The 18,636-nt window shown below is 56.2% G+C and overlaps 1 protein-coding gene across 1 annotated transcript; it reads left to right on the forward strand.

The window, feature by feature from the left end:
* Nucleotides 1-2,596: 2,596 nt before the first annotated feature.
* Nucleotides 2,597-18,435, forward strand: MDFI (MyoD family inhibitor; the record flags this gene model as incomplete). The annotated part of the gene is made up of 4 exons (XM_084275972.1): nt 2,597-2,666; nt 13,416-13,613; nt 17,554-17,808; nt 18,179-18,435. The coding sequence occupies 4 exons, from the start codon at nt 2,597-2,599 to the stop codon at nt 18,433-18,435; spliced, it is 780 nt and encodes a 259-aa protein (XP_084132098.1).
* Nucleotides 18,436-18,636: the final 201 nt, after the last annotated feature.

Here is an 18,636-nt window from a genome sequence, read left to right on the forward strand (position 1 = left end):
CCAAAGTTGTGTCTGAGCTTCCCAAGTACTCTTTAATTATTAATTTTTTTGGGTGTGTTGTCAGAACAAGCTGTCAGCACACAGGAAACGTGCTGCTAATCCCTACCCCGCTCTGCAGCCTCACAGCCTGAGCCCAGCACGTCACCCAGATTCCCAGCTCCATCCTCCCTGAAGCAGTGCATCACCTGCCCGGGGCAGCCACCCTCCTCCTTTCCCAGGTTCAAGGCGATCCCAGGGCTGATGGCTCCTTCTTGCATCAAACACCTTCGTCCAGCATGGCTACATCCCCTGGAGCTTGCCCGGGAGGAGCGAGGGTGCGTCTGCCCCGTCTGAGCAGGTAAACAGGGAGGAATGTGCGGCGGCAGCGCGTGGGGCTGGCGTGTTCCCGGTGTGACTCACAAACGCTGCATCAGAGGCCCGCGATGCCGGCACACCCCACAGCCCCGCTCGCCGTCACCAACACGGGTTGGATCCACACTTGGACTCTGCTTTAATGAAGCCTTGTGGAAAGCTGGCTGGGACCTGCTGGGGCTGCAGCCAGCTGAGCAGTGTCAGGAGAAGGAAGTGATCCAGCCACGGCTGCTGGTGGGGTGACCTGTGTCAGCATGGCCTCCCCAAACAACGGGGTTGTCGTGGTGTGACTCAATCCTTCACCCTCGACGATGTAGAGAGAAAGGCTCTCTGTGGCAGGAGCTCTGCGGCTAGGAAGAGGGGTGCATGGTTGCACCCCATGCTGCACCCTGTGCTGCTCTCCATGCGTTCACTGCTGCCCAGGCACGGAGCTCTGGAGGTTCTCTCCGTGTTGGGGTCCCTGTTTTCCTGGCTTGCCAACCAGGGTGGGTGATGGGCAGCATCAAGTGGGCTGGGTGGCACCAGCCAGCTCTCCGAGAGCGCAGCTCCAGCAGCAGGATTTTAGGGTTGGTGTAGGGTGTGGGTGGGAATGCTCCTCCTGGAAGGGTGATTTAAAAGGCACAAGCTGTAGTGACAAGTTGGCTTTAAACTGGACTAATTATAGTCTTGCACTGTCTTCTCTGGCTTCAGGTTGGAGCTTTCAAAGGATCCAGACTTGGGTCCCTCCAGTCCCACGCTGTGCCCCAGGCTGCCCCATCTCCCCCTCCCAGCCCATTTCCACAGCTGTGATGTCTCTGTGCCATTCCCTTACCTCTCTCCACACTAAATGCCACACACGTAGGGGACAGCCCCGACAGCAACAGGGTTATGGCATCACCAGGTGGGAAAGAAGCGGGATGTGGGGAGTCACTCAGGGCTGTCACATGAGTTCAGCCCTACTCTGGGAACCCAGTCGTAGCTCCGGGTTGCAAAACCAAGCTGCTGCCCAGACCCCCAGCGTGCCCGGGAAGTGGTGACTCGTGGTGATTCATGGTGACCCCTGTGCTGCAAGGGGAGGGCAAAGGAGGGCAGCCCCTCAGTGCTGCCAATTCCTTTGGCTCATCCACACTGGCAGCTCCAGAGTGATCACGTCCTCTTTCTGTACGTTTTGCAATGCTCAGGGTAGGGGGTTCAAAGTAGGAAAACACAGCAGTAATATAGAAAAAAACCCCAAAAAACAACTTTGAAAATGCTCTGGTGGGTCCTGCATGAAACTCCACATGACGATGAGTCCTTGTGGGGACCCTGTGGGGACATGGCGCTGGGGCAAACGCAGAGAACCCCAGTTTGGCCCATTTGGGACCTGCTGATAGGGCTGAAACCTTGGTTTCACACCATTGCTCTTGGGGCTTGATGACAGAGTGATGCTGCCACCTCTGATCTCAGCACGCCCAGGCATCACACCTGAGGAGCAGAACCTCATTTACCAGTTGGGGAAACTGAGGCGGGGCAGGAGGGAAAGCAGAGGCTTTCCCAAGGATGTGCCCACAGACTCAGGAACAAAAGCACCCTCTTTCCTTCCTCCCCCAGGTGTGGACTGGGCAGGCTGGAGCACCCACCTGTGGGTCCTGAGCAGGATTTTGCTGCAGGAGTTTTCCACACCCACTAATCCCCACGGCTCCCACACCCCTCCACAGCTTTCAGTGGGTGAGGGAGAACCCAGCATCGAGCCAAAAGCACAGCAAAGCTGATAAATCCTGATTTTGAGGCTGGCCCTGGAGCCAGGCACCCTGTACCTCTCCCCTCCCCGGCTCCGCTCCATCCCCCCAAAGAAAACTTTTCCTCCCCTCCCCGTCCCGGTGGACGCGGGTGGTTGGTTGGTTGTTCTCGAAGGGGTTTTTTTGGTGTTTTTTCGGTTTTTAAAATTTTTTTTAAGGAACCGAGGGAAAAAAAAACCTCCAAACCCAACCAACCCCCCACAAACCCAACCCCGCGCCCCCAGACCGGCTCATTATAGGTCGCCGGAGCGGCTGGGGCTGGGAGGCGGCGGGGCGGGGAGGGGAGCGCTGCCGGCGCTGTGCTGGCGGCGGGGCCGGGGGATGCGCGGCGGGGCCGGGGCCGGGGGCGGGCGCGGGCGCGGGGCTGAGCCGAGCCGAGGCGCGGCGGCCCGCGGGGCCCCAGGTGAGCGCGGCGCCCGGGGCGGCGGGGCCGGGGCCGGCCCGCAGTGAGCCCTCTCTCCCCGCCGCAGCCGCCGCGCCCCTCTCCGATGTCCCAGGCCAGCAACCACCGGCCGAGCCGACCGGAGCCCCGCCGAGCCGAGCCGGCCCCGCCGCCAGGTACGGGGGGGGAGGTCGTCTTCTTTTTGGGGGTACGCGGCGGTGGGGTGGGTGCGGCTGGAGGGGGGTCTTGGGGAGGGGGGGTGTATGGAGCTGCGTGGGGGTGTGCGCGGCTGAGGGTGTTGGGGGGGTGCGGTCCTGGGGGTGTGGGGGGTGTTTAGGGATGTGTGTGCCTCTCTGGGGGGGTATATGCCTCTTTAGGGGTGTCTGGGGGGGGGGGTGTATGCCTCTCTGGGGGTGTGTGTTCGTGGCTCTGGGGGTGTCCGGGGCGGGAGGGGGGGGTATGAGCGGCTCTGCGGGTATCGGGGAGCTGTGCCTTTCTGGGGGCGTCTGGGAGATACATGCCTCTCTGGGCTTCACGTACCCCTGAGCCGGGGGGTGCAGGGCTGGGTGATGTCTGTACATGTGTGTGTGCACGGCTGGGGGTTGTCCGGCTCGGGGGGGACCCCACACGGTGCGGGGCTGGAGATGGTGCATGGGGGGGGTGTGTGTGGAATGTGCGTGCGGGGCTGGGGGGACAACAGGGGCTGTGTGGTTGGGGAGGGTGGGGGTTGTAAGAGGGACTGAGGGTGGTGTGTTCGTGGCTCTGTGTGTGCTCAGTGGAGGGGGTAGGGGTGCGTGTCTAGGAAGGTGGGGGGGGGTTGGGGTGGGGGTACGTGGTTGTGTCCAGCTGAGCGTGTGTGTGTGTGCCCCCCAGTCAGTGCATGCATGTGCCTGGTGTGGGGGGAGCGCAGCTAATGTTGGGGAGCCCGGGGGGAGTTTTCAGCACAAACTTTGCAGCAGTTTCTGTAACTCAGCCAAGGGCAGCTGGGGCTGGGGGCCAGCACAAGCTGAGGGGGTTAAACCCCCTCCCCACCCCCGCAGAGGGATGGGCGTAAGGGGCTGTGGGCTGTTCTGAAGCTGTGGGGCCTGGGCTGGGGGTTCTGAGGCCCCTTCCCCACCCTGTAGTGACTCGCTGGGGTTCTCAGTCAGGATCAAGCCAGAGAGAAGTGCTTGGAAAAGTTTTGGGGATCCTGGTTTTTCACCATGGGGCTGAACAAGTCATCTGGACGTTGTGGTGGTGGCTCTGCCTTGGGCGTGAGAACCAGCTCCTGCGTCCCGTGGTGGTCGATCCCCGCCAAGGTTCACGTGTGGAAACTGCATTAAAAGTCCCAATGTGAGAGAGAGAGAGAAAAAAATGCTGGAGCAGGAAGCTGACGGTGAGAGGTGAAACACCCAGCTGCACGTGCTGCCAGCCCAGACACAAAAGGGGCCAAATCCACCCCTGGTACCAGCTCCGAAAGCAGCCGCCGAGGGCGAGCAAGGCGGGAGCTGTGTCGTGGGAGCACCGGGCAGAGTGATGCTCAGAAAGCCCAGTTTAGCACAGCTGGATCTCTCCCCTTGTTGGCTTTGGCCCGGAGCACGGTTGGGCCCAAGTTTCAGAGAATACATCCTCTTGTTCTCTTCCCCCCTGCTTTTCCAGCTGGATGCTGTAGGCTCCGCTTCCCGGCTGAACTCTGCACGCTGCTTTGTGCCGCTGTAGGAACAGCGGCCCCGGGGTTGAGGCAGCTGCAAGGGACTGTGTGGAGCTTATTTGGAGCTTATTTCTCTCTGGATTTCTTTCCGTTCACTTTCCAGGTGGGAAATGGTGATGAAATAATGCACGGACCTCATGCAAAAAAGCTTTTGCATGGGAGCCTGCAGCCAGCCTGTGCAGTAGCTGCTGGGAAATCAGGCGTGGGTTATCTTAAAAAGTCATTTAAAAATCAGTTAAAGGCATGGAAAACAAAATGGTCTTGTGGCTTTTCCATGTTCCCAGCTACTGGCCATGCAGGAGCGGTGGGTATGTAGAGGATGGTTCAGCCGCCTGGTTATACTGGTGTCCTCAGCAGGAGTGGTGGGACCCAGTGTGCAGTTTGTGGGAGCACAGGGATGTCTGTGGATGTCCAATGTGGTGTCCCTGTGCTGGAGGGGTGTCGCCTACATCCCCAACCAGCTCTTTACCCACCCTCCTCTTCCCCAGCTCCTCCCAGAGGGACCCAGAGTAGGTGAACCCAAGCAAAGCTGGGGCAAATTTGCCTCCTTTAGGCCCCCCCATTTTGCAGCCTACAAAGTGGGGGACAGCTAAGGGGGGCTGAGGGGTGTCTCCAGGACCCCCTCAATTTCCACCCAGGTGCCAGATTGTATGCCAAGACAATCTCCCTGTCCCATCTCAGTGGGCAGCTTTCCCATTGCATGCACTGAGCTTTGAATTCTCACTCACATCCCTTCTTTCCATGTTTTTGGGGAGCAGTGAATGGACAGGGGCTGGTTGGTGTTGGGGCTCCTGTTGTGGTGCAGAGCCGTTATCACTTGGGCAGCATCCAGGGGCTCCATCACACACCACAGAACCTGGGAACTTATTAATGAGATCAGCTAATTTGGGAACACCAAAAAAAAATGGGGGAAACTGAGGTGCTGGAGTGGTTTGGCCCAAGTTAGCGTGTGGTGGGCAGGGTCGGGTTGGCATTGCTGTGCTTGGTCCCATTTCCCAGCTTGGCATGAAGCCCGTTTCCTGGAGTTTGTGTTTTGGCATCGCTGGAGATGGGCCTGGTGCCATCACAGCCGCCTCCCGCGCCGAGGGGGACGGGCCCATGTCAAACCAAACCCTGGAAATAGCCACAGGTAGTTTGCAGAGGAGCCTTGGTGTGAAGAGGCGATTGTCTGCCTGCCTGCGGTGTGTAATTATTTTGGGGGGAAAGAATTAACAGAAAACAGAAAGCCCTTTGGCTGGTGAGATTATTTTTGTGCTTCCTTCCCTTCGCAGGGAGGAAGAGGAGGGAGAACAGGGGGGAGAGAGCAGCAGAGGGGCTTCCCTAATGGGAATGTGAAGATGCTTGGAGGCAAATCCATCTCCAGAGGTGTGACTCTGCTTATTCCCACCTCCTTTCTTTCCCTTCACAGCTGTGTGGGGCCACCACCACATCCCCCTTCCATATCCTCCCCCCACCCCGCCACCGTCTGGGTCCTGGCTCAGCCACAGGCAACTCTTTGCTTGGAGCTGAGCAGGGGAAGGGACACTCAACACACATGTCCTTTTCCCTCTAATTCTTTCTGCCTGTTCCCAGTAAATTTGCCCTGAGGTGTAAGAAGAGGCAGAAAACTGTTTAAGTTGCAGCCCCAACAACGGAGCCTTTGGAGCTGTGAGCAGCTCTGCCCCGCTCACCCAAAATACCAGAGTCCAGCTGCCTGCATAAAGGTGCTGACATCCTGCTCAGGGTGCTGAGCACCCACAGATGCCCCAGGTGGGGAAGGCTGGCTGGGAATTGATGCCACCATCGCTCTGGTACCCATTACTGGGATGCTGCGCTGCCCTGGGAGGAGAGCTGAAACAAAGGCAAGGTCAAAGTAAAAGGCATCGCTGGAGGTTTAAATGTAGCTGGTTGCAGATTTGCACTCAGGCATCCTGTAAGTGCAAAGGAACCCCACAAAAAAAATCCCTAAAAGGTACAATTTATTTCTTTTTTTTCCTCCAGATAAAGACTTTTGCACTGAAATATTCAATTATCTTTTCTTTCTCTTCCTCATCTGCCCATGAAAACATTTGGGGTTTTTTTTTGTTATTGTTTCCTTTGAAGAACAGCAGCAAAACTGAAAAAACCACCCAAACCCAAAAGACCTAACAGAAAAAAAAAAAAAAAAAGGAGAGTTCTGTCTTTTTTTCAAATGTTTCTGGGTTTGAGCAAAACAAAGCAGGCCCTTGGGGGCTGTGCTGCTCACTACCCCAGCATCCCAGTCCTGCTCCTAATTGAGTTTCCTTGGAAAGTGCCTGCTGGAGTCTATTAGTTGCAGAATCCCAAGTTGTCCTCTGGATGTTTTCTGTTGTTTTTCTGATTATTCTGGGTTTTTTTTTTTTCTTCCCAGAGCTCTTTGCCTTGCTCAGGCCATGCCCTGTCTCTTCCTGCAGGATGGGCACTGGCAGCAGCCCAGGGCTGTGGGGTTTGGTACAGGATGGAGCTGGTGGCCCCTTCCTGCATCCTGCTGGGTGCTGCACTTGAGTTGTACTGGTGGAAATGAGCTCTTATGTAGTGGCCAAGGTGGGTTAGTTGGGTTTTTCTTGCCCTAATTCCAAATCTTTGGCCTTTGTTTCACTGGTTTTTACTCAGTCTTCAGGTGGGCTTTGGCAGCCTGGTTGAACGTGGTAGTTGGGTTGGGTGGGAAGGTCCCAGCCTCAATCCCTGCTGCCCCGCTGTCTCTCCGCCCATACCTCCCCGGCTCTGCGATGGGGTGGAACAGGAAGCAGAGCAGTAGCTTTAGGAAGTGCTTTCACCCCAGTCCCATCTTCTTTTACAGCACTCTCTGTACCAGCTGCTTCCCCCAGTGCCAACAGCTGTGCCCAGGGCAGATTGGTGCTTGCCTGGTTCGGCTTCTTGCGGTGCCAGGGCTGGGCTGCCAGTGCAGCGTGTTCCCCATGAGAAGCTGGGTTGGCTCCCTGACTCCAGGAGCAATTACTCGCTCCACCCGAATGGCTTCATCGTTGGCCGGCCTCGCAGCCTCCCTCCAGCGAGCAGGCATGCTGCTGCCCCGCAAGCTGTGCCCTGCCCTTTGCAGAAGAGCTCATTTTCTCCTTGCCCCAGCCCCATCCAGGCCACGCTACAGCTTCTCTAAAGCCTCTTTGGGGTCTGTGCATAGAGGAAATGTGCAACACCAGTGGGAAGTTGAGTACCAGAACGTCAAAGCTTTGAGCTCCATCACTACAGGATGTTGGTTTAGGCAAATCCCTTTTAACGTGCCTCAGTTTCCCCACTAAGCTGAGCAGCAGTACAGTTCTGTTCCAAAGCAGCTTGGAGCTGTGGCCATGCTGATGTAAAATACATGGAGATAGGGTGATGTATGATGGGTGCTGGCTTGAAACTGTGAGCTTGGTCTCAGGATGAAAGGTGCTACATAAGTGCAAATTATTATTCTTGTTAATAACGATGTCCACCAGCTCACATTTATCTGCTCTTCAATTAACTTTTTTTAAGGACTCTTAGCAGGTTAGAAAGACACAAATTTTCCCTGGCAGAACCTGTGCTGGTTTGACCCCATAAGGTTACGCAATTACTGTACTGGCATGGTCCTTAATTAGACTCTCCATAATTTTCCCCGGCACAGCAGTATGGCTCCTTGCTCTGTAATTCCCAGAATCTCCTTGGATCTGATAGGCATCACGTTAGCCGCTTTCCAGACTTCAAGGATAATTGCTTGTCCTTAAGGACACACGGGATGTCGCAGGGTCTCCTCCTCCATCCTTCTTTTCTGTCCCTTTGGCCATCACAGGGGGGTTAGCTGGCACTGGGGAGTGCTGAGCCCACAGGATGCTCCTCAGACTCAACGAAAGTTGACTCAATCCTAGACTGAGCCTTTAGCCCTTTGGTTTTCCCCATCGTTTTTCTTCGCTCCTTGGCATGTTTGGGATGTTCTCCATCACTCTTTGGTTTAGGCAGAGCCCAGCCTGATGCTGGTTGATGGGCTGTAGGCAGGAACCTGGTCCTACTTGGTCTGGTTTGTGTCCTGGGGCAAGTTGTGTTGTCACCTGCCTCCAGTTTAGGCTCAGAGATTGCTTCTTTCCCTTCTGAATGCTGCCTTAATATATAGATATGTTAAATATGCATAAAAAAATAGCTCCTCAGCATTGCTGCAGTGACAGAGGTGCATGCCTCTGGCAGAGATTTTCTCTCTTACCTTCCCTGAAGACCCTTCTCGAGGTTCATCGCCATCCCCCTTGGTGTCCTTGCTCTTGGATAGGTGTGATTTTGCCATGAGGTTTGCCTTGTGCCTTTTTTGCAGGAGCTGGTTGGCTCAATGAGGTGATGGGATTTGTAGGGCCACCTTGTCAGGGGGGGTCCACGCCCCAAACCTGAAGTCACGGTTTTGTTGCCAGAGGAGTTTTCAGCTGAGGTTGAATGCTGAACGCAGCCGGACTGGATAGACCTTGGTCCTGGCCCGAAATTCCTTTCTTCCTACCCACCCAATGCCTATAAATAACAAATAAAAACAACTCCCAGGCTGGCAAGTTCTTTGGGGTTTTGTGGCTTTTTCTGCTTTGTTTTGTCTCTCTTTATTTATTTTTTTTTCATTTAGGAAGTAACTTTTCATAGAAACCAATAGTTTCTTGACCAGATTCTTCATTGTCCCAGAACTAAAACTGTCTATCCAGAGCAATGCCCAAGGTGAGCAGAGAGATGGATGCGCTGGATCTGTCCCAGGATATGCTCAGCAGCTCTGAGCATTTCTCCTCCTTCTCCTTCCACCTTCCTTTTCCTTTCCCTGAATATCCCTGAATCTGAAAACACTTTAGTGCGTTAATTTCAGACTGAGTGTAAATAAGCCATTTGGCTTTTTTCCCCCCCAGTTGAGCAAACTTTCAAACCAGAATTTCAGCTTTCCTCTCCTCCAGCCTGGCTCGCGGGATTGGAAGGATTTGCTTCAGTGCCGTCTCCTCTGCTCCTGAAACCGATTAATCAAGCTCTAAAATATCCCTTGAATAGGTCAGACAGGCACCTGATTGGACCAGGCAGCGAGTACGGGGAAACCAAGAGAGATTACACGCTCCTTTTATCTGCATAAAACAGATTAGAAAGCTCCCAAACTAAATACTGCTGCACGGTAGTGTGTTGTTAATGGCAAATGCCTCACTAGACTGTCTCCGTTTGTGTCTCCATCCAACATTGTCTCATCCCTGACCCTCTCTTAATTCCTGAGGGATTAAGAGAGGAGAGAAAAAGGGGAACGGGACATTCCTGAGCATCCCCACATTGGCAGGAGACATGACCCACAGCGTTGGGTTTAGGGTGCTCTTCAGTTCTGGAAGAGCTCAGATGTGGGTCCAGATGTGGTGAGACCCTTCTCCCTCCTGTTTGCACCAGGTTGATGCCACCTAACCCAGAGCTGCTAAAGAGGCAGGATTCACTCCCAATCTTGCTGCTCTGAGCCTGTCTTCAGCTGCCATGTGTTGGAGGGGGTCTCTGCTGCCTGGTGCTGGTGTGCAGAAGCTGGGTGGGTCAATCAGAGATCCCGAGCAGCCACGCAGATCAGGGAAGTGAGCAGGAGCCACGGGACAACCTGGACGGGTTTGACCCAAAAGCATGACTCCAGCTTTACATCATCTGTGCCTTCCCAGCTGGGGCTCTGGGTACCATGGAGAAGGAAACCCACCATGAGGTCCCTGTGAGCTGTAAGATCCCGTACTGTAAGGTGCTGTGGCCATGCTGCCAGTGGTGTGGTTTTTGTTTGTGCTGCTGTAGGAGCTCTGCCCTGTCCCAGCTCAGCATGGGCAAGTGCTCTGGCTGGCTGCTGTCTGTTTGTCCAGCACTGCAGGGATGGGTTAGGTCAATCCTGCAAGCTCCTCTGGAGTTAAACGTGCCTTCCACCCAAAGCTGGAATACTTTGTTCCCCCTGATGAGAACAACCAGCGGTTATAACCTCAGAAGCACTTGCAGATGCTGGTCATTCAGAGCAGGCCCTTGTAGCCAGAGGGTCTCCTGGTGCGTGTGACTGCAGGAGTATCACAAGATACCCGGTTAAAGCCAGCAAACCTTCACAGCTTCCTTTTGTCTTTCCTCTCCTCCCTCCTTTTTCCTCCACTCCTGTGATGCCTGGGGGACTTTGGAGCTCAGTGATGTCTTGGGGCTTTTACAACACTTGGATTTGGACTTTGAAACTGGGGAGAAGAGTCAGAAAGCCTGCCCCATGTGCAGCTTCTGGGCTTGGCAACCAGAGGAGGCAAAGAAAGTAGTTCCACATCTATCAGCTTTCCTAATCTTTTGTACCTTAGGGCAGTGCTGTGACTTACTGAAGCCTGGCTTATTATTTTTAAATGCTTTATTATCTCCATTCTCATTAACAAAACTTGTGAGTCGCTCTCCCTGTGCCACGATACCTTCAGTTCTCCCTTGTGTTTCCCAGAAGGTGGTACAGGATGGGGCACCCGAGACTTGGAGCCTCCTCCCAGGGTGTTTCTCTGCCACATGATGTGCATTTGGTCCCATTTGGGAAGGTGCTGGGGTGCAGGTGAGGAAGGGGATGGATATCCTGTCCTGACTGCCAGCTCTCTGTAAGGCTTCATCTGCATTTTGCCTGGCCTTGTGGTTGCTTTTAAATCCAGCACATTTAGATCAAGCCTGGTCATGTTTTGGTAGCAGCAGGGTGTTAGCAGGGGAGGGAAGGAGCCGGTCCCTACCCTGGTAGCACTGGGGCAGGGGACCCTAGGGGGAACCCTTACATGGCTGGGAGACCCCCTGCCAGACCCCAGCACCGGCTGCTGGGATGGAGGGATGGAGCTGCTCCTCCTCTCTGCTCAGCTTAGTGTGGTTTGGGAAGCAGGACCACCTCTCTCAGGCACTTTGTGCCCCAAAGAGAGTGTTTAGAGGACCTTCTTTCTGTCTCCCATGGGACAGTGCATACATACGTGGGGGTCAGTGCTGTCCATATACCCACCCTCCCAGGTGGAAGCAGGGCTGCATAAGGAGGGAAGGACCAGCTTCTGCAAATTCTTCTCCTATTTTTGTCTCTCCTGTGGCCAGCTTGTTCCAGTGGGAGTTAATTTAATTGCCACCTCCTCTCTGCATCACTGTGGTTGTGTGAGACCTCTCGTGTGGTGTAATTATCCGGGTGAAGTGGATACGGCCATCTGTACAGCCCAGTGCTGCTGCCCTCCTGCAGGGCCCATAGTCTCAACAGACCATCCTTGTCCTCAGCCTCTCAGGAGCAGGCATGGAAGAGGGCAAGGGATGTGATGGAGGCAGTGCAGGGCAGCTATGGCAGAGGCCAGGAGCGGCTGGAGCTTGTGGAGCCAGAGCAGCCACTGGTCTCTCTCCTGCTGCGGCACCTGGTTTTCCAGTTCTTTGTCCCTTGCTGTGAATGGGAATGCTGACCTCCAGGGTGAGAGCAGGACAACAGTGGGGCTGCTGTGTTGGTTTTTAAGCCCTGAACACACTCAGGAATCTCACAGGAGAAACCAGAGTATCACCTTGGCTGTGCAGATGCCTGGTGACCCGGGATCTCCTCCCAGGGACTGCGTGGGAGCTGCACTCCGTACGCTCTGCACTGGATGCCTCTGACTCAGGGCTTCATCCAGAGCTCCCCAACCATCAGCATTGGCTTTAACAGGCTGTAGATCAGGTGCTGACTTAAACCACCATGGGACTGACTCAAGCCAGCCCAGGTTGGGACACGACAGGACGTGTATGCAGCATCATGTGGTTATTATTCACCTCTACACTATGTCTATGTGCAGACACCCGTAGGTAGATGACAGCCTGCTCTCTTCTCCCTGGACTTTCCAAAGGGATGGGAATGAGTTTTCTCCTTTCTGGGGCTCATGTCCTTCCAGTCTGTTTAGGATTTGGAGCCAGTGTCACTGTGCAACGTTCAGCTGGAGCTGCTGAGTTTCCCTTGGTTGAGCCCCAAAATCGCCTTGCCTGTGAGAGCTGCAATCAGGGCTCTACATCTGGATGAGCTTTCCTTCCTAGCAAACCCCCTGTTGCAGGAGCTCTACTGCCTCAGGCTGGATCAGCATCCTGCTTTAGAGCAGAGGATAGTCTGATGGGGAAACTAAGGCAGAAGGATGAGTGTGTGGGGTGTCATGGAGCTGGGAGCCGAGTGAGCATCGCTCCAGGCTGATCGCAGTCCCTCTGAAGTGTGCCCAGGCTCCTGCAACCCCCTGGGGAGTGGATGGGGCTCTCTGTCTCCCTTGTAGAGCCTCTTGTTATAACCCCTGTAATTACACCCATGAGGTCTGCCTGCCTTCCTCCCTGGCTCCTGCTTGTAGGACCTCTTGTTATATTGAGTATAATGAAGCGTTCAAGGTCTTTCTTCCCACCCCCCACCTCTGCCTGCCTGCGTGTAGGACCTCTTGTTATAGCCAGGGCAATTATGGGTCATTGGTCTCCTTCCCTCCACCCAAGCTATAATTTAGGTTTATATAAAGTGTGGTCCAGCCCCTGTTGTGCAAGCGGTTGCTATTCTGGGTGCTGGGGAAGAGGGATGGGGTGGTGAGGAGGGGTCTGGTAGTGGATGGTGGAGCTTAGCATTGCAGAGAGCTGCATGCAGCCCACCTGCATGCCCTGCAGCCCCCATGGATAGCTCTGGGGGGAAGCAAGCCCCAAGCCCGTGGTCCTGACTCTGCAGGGGGTGGCTATTATGCCTTCTCCTTGCTGGGTTTCTGCAAGGGGGTGTGTGTGGCAGCGGGGGGGTTATTCCCACGGGGAGTACCAAGGCTCTTGTTTTGGGTTTTGCTTGCCCCTTCCAGGGAGTCCCACGGGGTTGCTCCTGTCTCAGAGCAAGTGGGAATGCAAAGGGAGGTGGTAGGTGGCTCCCACAGGGAGGACAGTGGCCCTTTCATGGGAAGGGAGGATGAAAAATCCAGCTTGAACCACTGAGTGTAACCAGATCCCCCAGCTTTTGAGAGAAGGAATGTGGGAGCTGAAGGGTTTTGGGAGGGTGCTACCGAACCGCTGGCGTCGCAGTGGGGTGAGTGGCCACAGAGTGATGCAGCCCCAATGCCCATCCCCAGCAGCCCAAAACATCCCTAATGGTGCTCCAGCTCTGTGCACTCTGGGCTGCAAAAGCAGCAGGAGCAGCTGGATTTGGCTCATGCCTGAAATGAGAGTCCCAAAGCACCGACTGGTGACATTTGGAGTGGCGGGGGCTGTGCTGTGGGTTGCTTTGGGTGACTCTTGAGGGGGGTCTCTACCCCCAGCACAGTGCTCCCTGGGGTGCTCAGCTCCAACCCCGTTTCTCTTGCAGAGGTGGGTGAGACCTCGCACCTTCCACCGAGGCAGACACCAGCGGCACCGTTGTCGGCAGAGTCCCGGCCACCCGCCCAGCCCCCTGTCAGCCCCGCAGTGCTGAAGAAGGAGAAACCCCTGGAAGATGATGAGTCCCGAAAAGTCCTAACAAAGAGCCCCCGGGGTGAGCTCGCAGGCTCTCCTGAAGCTGTGACATGTGAGTGTCCCTGCACAGCGGCATGTGCAGCTCCAGAAACCTCTGGGTGCCCATGATACCCCTGGGTGCCCATGCTTTGGGCTGCTGCGGTCTAATGGGGAACAGGGCTGGTTAAAAAGGCAGGCAGCCATGGTGGGAAGCTGTCTCCTCCTTGCTCTGCTCTTTCCCACATCAAAGGAAAAAGGCTTTAACTGAGCGTGAGTCACTGGGAGCTGGGGAAAGTGAAGGGTGGCATCCCGCAGCGCAGTGATGCTCTCACCCTCGGCCACATCTTGAGGTGTAGAGGGGGAGGTGGGTTGGCAGCTGGAGGACCTGTGCGTTGTGCCAGGGGTCCTGCTGGGGTGCTACAGTGGGAAGAGGGACTGACCTTTGGGAAAGGAGCTGGCTGCTGTGTGGAGCATCCCCCAAAGCTGCAGAGGGGTGCAGAGAGGCGTGATCACAGCCACAGGACAGGAGTGCAGCAGCTGGTTGTTGGAGCAAAGGGAGATGCCTCCCGTTGGGACAGCTTTTGCCTTGACGTATCCGGGGCAGGGGTGAGGCTGGTGCAAAGCCTGAACAAGCAGGGAACAGGACTGGCTGCCTGCTCTGAGGATCTGGTTTTGCTGGAGGCAGCGGTGAAGCCAAGCAGCACCTCTCCATTTCTGGTGTTGCAGACGTGTCCGTCCCCCGGCCGTGAGAAATACTGGGGTGGGGTAGGAGCAGAGGTGGGGGCTGGGGTATCCTTGCTCCATTGCCCGTTGTGAGGGCAGGAGAACAGAGCTGGCAGATGCTGGGAGACCAGGGGCCAGGCTCTCCTGGAGTCATGCCGTCCCTTTTTTCCCTGGCCCCCAGCCTGGATCTGAGGGTTTCGCTCCCAGGCTGCCCCTTAATGCACACAGCCATTCCCCTTTAGCTGGGTGGGAGCACACAGCTTTCCAATCCAAGGGGTGTAAAGTGGATGGATGCCTCCCAACTGGGAGAGGGACAGTGAGAATGAAGTCCCAAACTTTGAAGAGCAGGCAGGCAGGGTGGGGAGAGGAGCAGGGGAGGGGAAGGCTCCTGATCGGCGTACGTGGGGTGAGGAAAGCGCACGTTTCCTCAACCAGAGCTCAAGCCCTTGTGAAGCATCTGGGAGCTGGGCCGGCTGCCCACAGACATTCTGCACCTCTGAGTCACACTGCAGCCTGCTGCACCCTGCATAGCGCAGCTCCATGCAGCCCCCTCCCCAGCCCACCCTCCCATCCCCCACCCAGGGGGAGCTGCCCCATGGGCCCTGAGGCTGGGAGGAACGTGGCTGCCCACATCTGGGTGCAAGGAAACCCCCCTCCTTCCCCTCTCCTCCCCTGGGAAACAAGGTTCAGCGTTGCCTCCAGCATCCCTTCCCTTGCAGCCCGCTCCTCACACTGCACTGCTGCTGCTGTTACAGGGTGTGGGGGGAGTCACCATCACTTGTGGGGGGCAAATTCCCCCCTTTGGCAGTACCAGGGGAGCATGGTTAAGTTCTCCCATGGGAAGGTAAAAGGGGGGTGGTGGCATTTTTATGCCAGTATGGTACACGGGAGGTCAGAAGGGACCAGGCAGCAAGAGGCTGTGAGGTGCAGGGTCAAGTCCTTTGTGGGGGGTGCCAGGACCAGCTCCCCTGAGGCTCAGCGCTGCTGGCTGTACCCTGCCAGGGTTCTTAACTAAGTCAGTTTTCTGGCAGCTCGGGAGCAACAGAAGTGGGATTATAGGTTTGGGGCTCTGGGTGTTGCGTTTCAGGCAAGAGCAGCCGACTCCGCTCAGGCGGCCACGATGTGCCAGCTCATCCAAGCGCCTGGGAAGCCAACCTTTGGCAGAGCCAGGGGATCACAGCAGGGCGAGTACTGCTGTGGGGTGGGCATCTGTAATGCTGAGCCAGCACCGCGGCTGTTTGCTCAACTCAAACTCCCTGGAGCATCATCTTGGGGATGAAACACAAAGTGAATGTCCAGTTGTGGAAGAGTCGAAGGCAGGTACTTTATTCCCCAAAGCTCTGGCTTCCCTCCTTCATGCTGGTGGGCAGATGTTTGGTGGGGGAGAGGCTGTGGGGTGCACTGGTTCCCCCTGTCCTGCCCTGACACCCTGTTGTACCATTGCACACTGCTCCACCTAAGCCTTGGGTTGAAGATGTGTCTTTTAGAAGAGCTTTGGGCTCCTGTGAGTTGAAGGCTTTCCTAAAAAAATGGAAGCTATTTTCCCTAACTTATGAGGGGAGGGGTGTGTGGGGGGATTACTGGCTGCCTTTTGCTGTGGAGCCAGAACGTGATTTTGATTTACAAACAGTTTAATCTGAGGAATGTGGCAGGAAAGAGAACACCAAAGCAAGCGCCTTGCCTGCTGCTGCAGACCCCTGGAGAAAGAAACCCAAAGCTGTGGAGCATTTACCCCTGGTAGACGTGGTTGGGCTGCTGTGGGTCTGGGTCCCTGCCAGCTCATCCCTTGCCCTCCAGCAGCTCCACCACCAGCACCCTCCAGCTCGGTGTGTGTGCCTGGACACAGGATGTCATGGGCACTGGAGAAGGGTGCATGGCAAAGCCAACTTCCCCCAGGAGTTTTTAGTTTATTTGGGACGCATCCCATTTTGTCTGAGACCTGTTTTCCATTTCTCCTTTCTATCCTTCTCCCCCTCCTGCTTCCAGCCCTCTCTTCCCGCTCAGGACCAGCTATTTTAAGTTTCCTTCCCAGCACAAATCCAAGACACAGCGTGTCACCCAAGCACCCAGTTAAACTTCCCCTGTGGGCTGAGCCTGTCTGGCAGAGATGGGTGCTGGCTCTGGGTCCATGTGTTTTTTTAACCTACATCTATTGGGTTTTCTTCTCTTTGCTGGCCAGGGCAGGATGGAGACTGTCTGTGCTCCCTCCACCCAGTTGGTCTCCCCGTGCCCCGCAGCTGCCCCACGCAGAAGCAGCTCCTGTTCTCCAGCATCCAGAGGTGCCTTTGCCCTCCAACCTCTTGCCTGAATCATCCCTTGTTTACTGCCACCAGAGAGGGAAATTAAAGTTTGGCCAGAGCACCATCAGGCAGGATTTTATTTGTGGCTTGCTTTGGTGTTGCAGAGGGGGAGGGTTACTCGACCTCTCCCTCCCTTGTTTTGGGTTCCCAGTCCTCTCCTCCACCACAGTCAGCATGGGGATGCAGCGCAGAGCTGGAGTTGAAGGGCTGAGCTGTCCTGCTGGTTCCAGCAGCATCCCAGCGGGGCACGGAGCTGCCGGCCTCTCTTACGGCTGCACCGTGTGAGGGCTGGAGGGAGATGGAGCAGATATTTATTTTCCTCCTCCTGCAGAAAAGTTCAGCCAGAGGCTGGGGAGCCCTTTAATTAAGCAGCCAATTCACACAGTCCTGGGGAGATGAGCAGCCTGGCTCTCCGGCTGTGCTTCATCTTCTCTGGCTTTGCAGAGGGCGATGGGGACAGCTGGGAGCTCTGTCTGGCAGCGCTGGCCCCTGGGCTTGTGGGATGGTGGCTCGTGGAACTTACAGCTGTCAGCTGGAAGCAGCCCCAGGCTCTTCTCCTCCCCACTCAGCATGAAGCGAGTGGGCCTCATTGAGTCTCTGCACCCACTCTGGCCAGCCACGGTGGCTTCATCGCTCCTGCCTGTGCCAGGGGATGCAGGGGACCTCCTCCTTCTCCAGATCCTCTGCTGAAGTTTGGCAGTAGCACTACGCCTTTTGTGACAAGTCTTTATTTCTCACTATTTTTCCTCTCTCTGGATCCTGTCTACTTCCCTCCAGCTCTCTCTTCTGCACCTCCTTTGCCGTCTCCATCATCTCCAACCATGCATCAGCCAGCATCACTGCATCCCACCCACAAGCCCACCTTGTGTCCAGCTGGGGACCAGATGTCTGTGTGGTGGCAGGGGACTGGCCATGGGTTTCTCCCCCTGTTCCCCCCTCCCTGGGGGGGTCAGAAACTGACAGGGTAACATGCTGTTCTCCCCCCTCCAGGCCAGCCCCAGGCGCGAGTGTCCCCGCAGCCCCCAGGCCCTGGCACCCACCTGCTGCAGAACGGTGCTGGGCGGGGGGCAGACCCAGGCGGTGCCAACGGGGAGGCGGGGAACGGGGTCTTCCGCCCCCTCCCCAGCACCCAGAAGCCTCACCGAAAGCTGCAGTCTCACCACTCCATCAACAGCCAGAGCAGCAAGAAGAGCAAGGGCAGCTCCAAGTCGGCCTCTTCCCACATCCCTATTGAGGCGCAAGAAGGTACCAGCTGTCCCTGGGAGGTCCCTTCCCAGCTGTTTTTCCCCCCATCCCCTCTTTCTTTGGGGTGTCCTTTGTAGCACCCTTCTAGCCCACCGTGACCCCACACCTGGATGCCAGCTTGGCAGCTGTCTGCAGGGCAGGTGCTGAGCAGGGTCACTTTGTGTCCTCCAAAATGAGTCTCTTGGGGTCTGGGCACATCCCTGGGTGTTGAGGGAGGAGGCCCCTGGACTCTTAGCCCCACTTTCCACCCCATGTCTTAATCCCCAAGGGAGGCTTCCCACTCTTAAAGGGCTGAGCATCCATCTGCTGGGTGCCCGCTCAGCCGGCGAGTCCCATCCCCTGTGCTAATCCTCTGGCTGTTCCTCCTCAGACTGCTGCGTCCACTGTATCCTTTCCTGCCTCTTCTGTGAGTTCCTGACCCTCTGCAACATCGTGCTGGACTGTGCCACCTGCGGCTCCTGCACCTCTGAGGACTCCTGCATCTGCTGCTGCTGCTGCAACTCAGGCGAGTGCGCAGACTGTGACCTGCCCTGCGACATGGACTGCGGCATCATCGATGCCTGCTGTGAGTCAGCTGACTGCCTGGAGATCTGCATGGAGTGCTGTGGGCTCTGCTTCTCCTCCTGAGGGGCTGCACTTGGGCTGGGGGGGGGGGGGGCACACCGGGGAGTGGGTACCCCCCCCCCAATCCACTCCTGCATCAACCGAGGGTCTAGCTGTTTCCTGAGCTGGTGGTGGGGACCCCCCAGGTGTGACACACCAAAAGACACAACCCAGCCAAGGCAAGCAATATCCCCTCGTTGCAAACCTCATCTGCTGAGCCAGCGA

Source organism: Gallinula chloropus (assembly GCF_964237585.1).
Source record: "Gallinula chloropus genome assembly, chromosome: 27".
NCBI lineage: Eukaryota > Metazoa > Chordata > Aves > Gruiformes > Rallidae > Gallinula > Gallinula chloropus.